General features: G+C 40.2%; 1 protein-coding gene across 1 annotated transcript in view; it reads right to left on the reverse strand.

The window, feature by feature from the left end:
* The window catches only part of LOC118557070 (B-cadherin-like), a 29,031-nt gene that overhangs the window by 19,737 nt on the left and 941 nt on the right, over positions 1-8,353 (reverse strand). The window contains exons 2-6 of the mRNA XM_036126081.1: positions 7,075-7,190; positions 4,151-4,363; positions 3,612-3,752; positions 3,196-3,342; positions 2,797-2,944 (exon numbers count right to left, since the gene is read on the reverse strand). Coding sequence (XP_035981974.1) covers positions 2,797-2,944; positions 3,196-3,342; positions 3,612-3,752; positions 4,151-4,363; positions 7,075-7,190 — 765 coding nt within the window. The remainder of the gene's footprint in view (positions 1-2,796; positions 2,945-3,195; positions 3,343-3,611; positions 3,753-4,150; positions 4,364-7,074; positions 7,191-8,353) is intronic.

Consider the following 8,353-nt stretch of genomic DNA (forward strand, 5'->3'; position numbering starts at 1 on the left):
GAAACAACATTCAGAGTGAACAATCTGAGTTGTTGGTTGGACATGTTCATGCGCGAGCTTCTACTCTGCCTCTCCTGTCTGTTATGGCAAGCCGATGAGGCCAATTATCGTCCGTACAATAACGCGCAGTTCCCGTTTTTTACGTCACCGCGCGTTTCCAGCCAGAACGCGCGGTGACGTTAATAACGTTTGGTGGCGTTTTTTGATTATTATATTATCAGGAGGTTGTCTTTTATGTGCTCAGCCACTAGATTTAAAGTTGTTTTACCCAATAAGAACACTGCAGCACCAGACACAACCAGGAGGTCCCTGATCGTTGGGGAAAGGCAGAAAGAAGATGCACCTTCCTTTCTGATCCTGTCTAAATCCTGCTTAGTTCAATAATAAAGTCTGATATTACACAAAACTCACTCTGCTTGTTCTCCCTACTTATGCCCTTGGTGCAGAAGATAAATTAAATCTTTAACAGAAATGTTATTATTAATTCTGAAAATATTAACATGTGAATATAAATATAAAGCATACAGAAAATGCAGCTTTATTAAGTGACCTGGTTTACTTTATTTAGCTTTTAATTTCTTTTCAACATTTAGTTCTACTACTTGGCTTGTGCTTTGGTAGTTTCATGTTTAAAATGACAAAAGAAATATGAAAAAGCTTATGGTGCATCTTCTTTCTGCCTTTCCCCAACGATCAGGGTTGTGTCTGGTGCTGCAGTGTTCCTATTGGGTAAAACACCTTTAAATCTAATGGCTGAACACATAAAAGACAACCTCCTGATTATATAATATGCAAAAAACGCCACCAAACGTTATTAACGCCACCGCACGTACTAGGCCAATAACCTTTTTGTTTTATTTCTAGCAGTAATTATTTCAGTTTTTATTTTATTATGCTGCTCATAAAGCAATGTCTACACTGTGTTAGGTCATTGGCTGATCTTTAATAAATGTTTTAACCAGTGTATCAGACTCATTTTGAATTGATCTGACATTAGGTTGGTACAACGTTAAGTAGCTTCAGATGTAGTTAAGCTACTTTTAACACATTTGTGTAACTTAGCTTGCTATATTTCTATAGGTGGTAGCTTTTGTGTAGTGAAGCCTAATTTATTGTTGAGTAACTGATAGCTTAGCTCACTACACTGGACAAGTAGCTTGCCCAACACTGATTAGAGCGTACTTTTAGTTAGTTTATTTTTGGAATCTAAACAATGCCTACGACTTCTTGTGCTCCCGGTTGCACACAGAGGCATTCCAAATAGTCGGATGTACGTTTCTTTCATTTACCGAAGGACGGTAAATGAAAGAAATGGGGTCTTGTTCACGAATGAGGGGAAGATGGAGCGGGAGATCGACAGGCGGATTGGTGCAGCGTCTGCTGTGAAGCGGGCGCTGTACCGATCCGTTGTGGTGAAGAGAGAGCTGAGCCAAAAGGCGAAGCTCTCGATTTACCGGTCGATCTACGTTCCTACCCTCATCTATGGTCACGAGCTTTGGGTCGTGACCGAAAGAACGAGATCCCGGATACAAGCGGCTGAAATGAGTTTTCTCCGTAGTGTGTCTGGGCTCTCCCTTAGAGATAGGGTGAGGAGCTCAGTCATCCGGGGAGGACTCAGAGTAGAGCCGCTGCTCCTCCACGTCGAGAGGAGCCAGTTGAGGTGGCTCGGGCATCTGGTCAGGATGCCTCCTGGACGCCTCCCTGGTGAGGTGTTCCGGGCACGTCCCACCGGGAGGAGACCCAGGGGAAGACCCAGGACACGCTGGAGGGACTATGTCTCCCGGCTGGCCTGGGAACGCCTTGGGATTCCTCCTGAGGAGCTGGCCCAAGTGGCTGGGGAGAGGGACGTCTGGGCCTCCCTACTGAAGCTGCTACCCCCGCGACCCGACCCCGGATAAGCGGAAGACGACGGACGGACGGACGGACGAAGAAAGAAATGGATAATTTCAATGAAAAGGGCGCAGGCAGACTGTGGGAGCCATCATACCACGACAGAATTTGCAGTCCACACTTCATCTCCGGTAAATACAACTTAATTCTGCAATGGTCATTGTTCTACTTAAATAGCGGCGAAGGGGAGGTGGCGATCGCTAGACGGGGCCGGGAGAAGAGGAGTCGATGCGCTGCAGCAGGTCGCATCATTTTTGTTTTCTTCGTGCAATCATTGTGCAATAATGTGCACCAGACAGCTGCTGCATTACGCCCCTGTTCACGCGCGCTAGCAAATGGACAATCAAGTGGAGTGAAACGGACTAACCAATAACATGAAAGCTGATTGGCTGACTGCATGTTTTTAGTTCAATTGAAAAAGAATTCACTCACGGATACATATAACCCAATCCCTTCCTTGACCACAGGTAGATAAAAATCAAGTTCCTAGGCATGCAGACTGTACTCATTGCAAGGGCTAATCTGTTGTCCCACAGAGATAATTATCTGAACTGAGGATCAAAACAGAATCCTAGTTAACATGTCAAATTAACAATGGACTGTACAGAAAAGAATCCTAAATATCCAAAAGGAAGTGTGTACAGAGGAGTCGAGAATTTCTGAAAATCTATGTCCAAGTGTTGACAGAAAATGCCAATTTATCCTCTGATGTCCAAGTGTTTTCCTTGTAGGCGGTTGCTATTTTATAAAGTTCTCTAAAGTTTAAAACTGAATGAATATATTCTGGTTTTGTTTAAATACACCAAGTTTTAAAATAATGGGTCCTGCCTAAACCTCCAAGCATACTAACAATTTAGTTTGTAAAACATTCTTTGAGTATTCAACACCAGAAACCAGTGACTTTACCTCTTGGTGAAGCCTCTGGAACTTCTGCCACATAGGATGACTGATTAAAAACTGGTTTGTTGTCATTTTGATCAATTACATAGACAATAACCTCCATAGGTTTCTCTACAGGTCCAGTGCTTCCCAGTCCCACAGCATGTGCTTCAAGCTAAAAAAAGAAAAAGAAAAGTACAACTTATTATATTTGGGGATCCATTCAACCTATGCTACAAGCTAGGTTAAATTTTAATAACTATATTTAATATAATCAAATATAAAGTACACTTTCTATCTATTATGTTTTTGAATATAATTTTTAAAAACCTGAGAAAAGTCGCAGAAAATAGCTCCTCTCACACCTTTATAACCATGTTTAACAAAGAAAATCAATTAGAACTTTAAAATAGAGAAAACACTTACCACATATTTCTCTTGTTTTTCTCTGTCCAGTTCCTGTGTGACATACAGATTGCCAGTGACCCTGTCCATGGTGAAAAGACCAACATCTGCTCCTGGACCAGTGACGCTGTAATGGATAGTCTTCGTTTTATCTTCATCAGAGCGTATCTGAACAAAGAAAAAAAAAAAAAGTTGCTCTGCTGCCTCCAGATTTTGCTTTGTTTAGATTGTTTAATTTATTTTAATTCTTGAATGACAGCCCAACAAACAGTCATTTTATTCAAGTATGTGACGAGAATTCAGCTTTGAAGTCAACAATAATAGAAATATTGACAGCAATCTCTATTCATCGTACAAATGCAAGGTATATATGAAAGATCCAGGATGAGGGGACTGGATGCCATTTTCCCCAGTGAAAATTTTTTAGTTCCTCTTACCTGGGCAATGAACAGGGGATACGGTCCTCTGTGATTCTCAGAAACTCTAAGAGGAGGGATAACCCAGCCTCTCTTCCTCCTCTTCAGCCCTTGACTAGATTTGGGAAAATCCAGGATGGGGATCTGAGGATCAGCTGCATCCTAAGGAAACATGTATTTTGTCAGTAAGCTACTGACACTGTAAAGAAAGAGATGTCTAAAAATCTGAAAACAAATACATCCTGATATCTAATCTAAAAACAAGGAAATTGTCTTCTCAGGTACAACTCTTAATATGGTTTCACTCTGGGCTAAAAGTTCACGTGAACCAGCTGTAAAAGGTGAAACCAGCTGTAACAAAATTATTTCAGTAAAGAAACTGAATAACACAGGATTGAAAATACAACTATGGAAGCTGAGAATGAAAAGCATCTCTGCATGATAAAGCATTTGTTCAGCAAAACAGTACTGTAGCTTATGGAGACAAGTATATCAGAACTGAGATCTTCATATTTAACAATATAATTTTCTGACCCATGTCACACCACGTCTGAACCTACCTCTGTAGTGACAGAGTCCATCTGAGTCTGATCATGATTGTGGCTGTTGGATGTATGACTGTCGTGGTGGTGCTCAGTGTTCAGATCGTCATTTCCGTGACGATGCCCGTGATACAACACCATGGCAGGAACAGTCAACTTCTGACCCTGGGAATCCCAGGAGTGGATGAAGAAGTCCCGGTGACCCTCATGAAGAACAACTTCTCTCTTTACCTGGAGGAGGAAGACCATCAGAAGTTCAGCACAGGGTTACATAAGATGAGGATTTAAACTGTTCAGGACCTCCAGAAGGTAGAAGAACATCTTAAATCTTTTGACAGGAAGCCTGAAAAGGTGAACCCCTCATATTGTGCATCCCTGAATGTAGCCTCTAGAGGGTAGCACTGCATTAGTTTCTGAATTCATAGAGAAGCAGCAGAGATGGCCATTAAATGCATTGCTTCATGTAAATTAATATGTTCCACCATTTCTATCATTTTCTCTTCTTTACCTACTCTTAATCGCTCGAGTCCTTTGCTATACCACACAGACCCCTTAATTACAGAGAGCCCAATACCTGATCCAGCTGTAGCTTGCTGCCACTGGACTCCCTTGTATGGGATCACTCACAGACGGGCAGGAAGATGATGCCAGTTTTGGGCTTGGCCGCTCCTGCACGTAGTTTTTTTTCCCCCCACTTATTTAATTTTTTGCAGTCATAGGTTTAATATACCATGAGAGTGTGTTCTCTACCCTCTCCTATGATCCTTGCACTTTGCTGAACATCAAAGTGTCAATGGAACAAACCTTTGCCAGACGTGACAGATTTCTAAGCTTCAAACTTTGGCGTCAAAGGCTGAATTAGAGATGATTCATGCTTTTATTTCATCTAATCTTGACTATCGAAACAGCATTTTCATAAGTTTGGATAAGATCTTGGCCATCTGCATTTAGTGCAGAATGCTGCTGTAAGAGTTTTAACCAACACAAGAAAAAAGGACAGCACATTACCCCAGTTTTAATCTCTTTACATTGGCTACTGGTTAATTTAAAAATTTTAGTCTTTACTTTTAGAGCCCTCAGTGGCCAAGCTCCAGCTTATATTACCAACCTTGTACAATTAGTATATTCTCCATCTTGCACTCCAGCTGTCAATGAGCGAGGTACACTCTGGACAGGTCGCTAATCCATCGCATGGCAGAAATAGGCCAGACTTTGGCCCAATTTACTGTAATATCACCAAGACCTACTGCGCTAGGATGCCACAGTGCCAAACAACTTATCCCCGCCAAAATGTGTATCCCCTGAGTCGGGAGAGTGCTTGAAATCAAAACTTTTAACCTCCAACGTTGTGAAGTCTAAATATTTTTAAACATCACATTCTAATAAAACAAAATTGATTTTTTTATACTCCTAATATTATTCAATTTTTTAAAGCACCCCATCTCGTTTTCCTAATATGGTTAATATCTCTATATGGTTCTTGATTGAATTCAAACCTTATCAGAACTGATGATTTTGGCTGGACCTTTATTCAGTGTTCATTTGATCACACGTGAAATCCGCTTTATATTATCCATTCATGCAGGTTTAGCTACCAAAAAATAAAAATAAAAAAGACAAACAAGCAGACAGCTGTGATGGACTCAGGAAGCTGGATATTTGGTTTCAGCAGACAGACAATGCGACAATCTAATAATATAAAGCTAATATTTTCGTGACACATGTGGAAATGACCACAGAGCCGTTTTCTTTCCCAGAACGTGTTATATTGAGTCATCAATCAAGTTTTAACCGACATAGCAATCCCCTACAATAGCACTAACAAGTGTTACATTTTCAGTTTTAACCCACTAACTGAACGATAATGTAACGACACCATTGCTATATTTCATTAAGAAAAGTAAAACATCTTCATTTCCACGCCTAATAGGTTGGAAATGAGGCGGAGTTGACTGGATTCATTCTTCCAGCTGAATGCGCTCTCGACGCAGGGGATACAAATTCTGGCTGGGATAAGTCGTTTGGCACGACACCTGTTGCCTGTGCTATCCTAGTGCAGCAGGTCTTGGTGATATCACAGTAAATTGGGCAAAAGTCTGGGCTATTTCTGCCCTGCGATGGACTGGCGACCTGTCCAGTTTATACCCGCCTCTCGTCCATTGACAGCTGGAGATCGGCACCGGCACCCCTGGCGATCCCAGCAGGGATAAGCATGTAGGAAAATGGATGGATGGATGGACTATTTCTTTTTCCTCACCATCAAGATCTCTGCCAACCAGCACCAGCAAATGGTATTGGGCTTTATCTGGATACAGATGCATACAACACCTTACGGGCGCAGCCATGATGAACTGGTTGAACTCGCACAGCTGACAATACAGAGATCTCATTGGCTGAGCAGCAAAACTCAAATCACGTGACCTCTTGGACCGGAGCGCAACAGTTTAGATTTTATTTATTTATTTTTTTTTAAATCGGTTATAACTTATTAATGTGCAACTGAAAACATGGGAACATTGGTGTTTTGCGATCACTACTATGTGTAGCAACTTATCCAAGTTTAAGAAAGTTGCCCCCAGACAGTTCATACGAAACTTCGTAAGGAGACGTCCCACAGATTCTGGCACACAGCCTACAATTCACACTGACTTTAAAAGGTTCACAAAGGAGGACTCTTTACCAATAAGGTAAAGTTGGTAGGATTGGGTTTGACTTTTGAGTTCTACAAATATATACCACACCTTTTAGAATTGTATTAGTTAAATTTAAAAATCAGAAAACCATACAGCATTTTTTGTTCACTTCCTACATATGCATGATTTTCTGTTGGATCATCAAATTAAATTTCACTAACCCCGAGTAACCTGAAAAAAATGAGAAAATGTTCAAGATGTATCTGTAAGTGTGTTGAGGTAAACTTGGACTGCATATCTGTTACTCACAGTTAATAGACCATCTGTCTGCAACACAAAACGGCTGTCATCTGTGCTGAAAAGAAATCTTTTGCGGTGCGTGCAGTCAGTGAAGGCAACTAGAAATCGACAAAAAAAAAAAAAAAACAGCACAAATTTCAAAGTTAGTTACTACTTCACAATACAGGACTGTCTCAGAAAATTAGAATATTGTGATAAAGTTCTTTATTTTCTGTAATGCAATTAAAAAACATGAAACGTCATACATTCTGGATTCATTACAAATCAACTGAAATATCGCAAGCCTTTTATTGTTTTAATATTGCTGATTATGGCGTACAGCTTAAGAAACCCAAATATCCTATCTCATAATATTAGAATATCGTGAAAAAGTTTACTAGTAGGCTATTCAACTAATCACTTGAATCGTCTAATTAACTCGAAACACTGCAGGGTTTCCTGAGCCTTGAAAAACACTCAGCTTGGTTCAGTAAACTAAATCACAAGTATGGTAGTGGTTAAGAGACGACATAAGATTCTCACAGTAACTGGTGTACTGACCATGGCATTACTGTCCTTGATTGGCCTGCCAATTCCCCTGACCTGAACCCCATAGAGAATTTGTGGGGTATTGTGAAGAAGAAGCTGAAAGACACCAGAGCCAACAATGCAAATGAGCTAAAGGCCGCTATTGAAGCATCCTGGGCATCCATAACACCTCAGCAATGCCACAGGCTGATTGCCTCCATGCCACGCCGCATTGATGCAGTAATCTGTGCAAAAGGATTCCCAACCAAGTACTGAGTGCATTAATGGACATTTTCAAATGGTTGATTTTGTTTTTCTGTTATTTTTTATTTTTTTTTACTTGGTCTGAGGAAATATTCTAATATTTTGAGATAGGATTTTTGAGTTTTCTTCAGCTGTATGCCATAATCAGCGATATTAAAACAATAAAAGGCTTGCGATATTTCGGTTGATTTGTAATGAATCCAGAATGTATGACGTTTCATGTTTTTTAATTGCATTACAGAAAATAAAGAACTTTATCACAATATTCAAATTTTCTGAGACAGTCTTGTAAAGTGTAACATACTTTACCAGGACTAAAGAGATCCTAATTCAACTCAGTTTTTAGCTTTTAATCAAAGGCTAATCAAAATTCTGTCACATTAAAAACATGTCCTGTAAGCTCAGATTTTATCCACTGCACACTCGTTATATAGTTAATTTAAAATCTGCGTTCTATTAGTTTTCATCAGACTGTTATGGAAACGTTGACAAAAACAGAAAAAGAAAAAAAAGAAGA

Source organism: Fundulus heteroclitus, chromosome 22 (genome assembly GCF_011125445.2).
Source record: "Fundulus heteroclitus isolate FHET01 chromosome 22, MU-UCD_Fhet_4.1, whole genome shotgun sequence".
Classification (NCBI taxonomy): Eukaryota; Metazoa; Chordata; class Actinopteri; order Cyprinodontiformes; family Fundulidae; genus Fundulus; species Fundulus heteroclitus.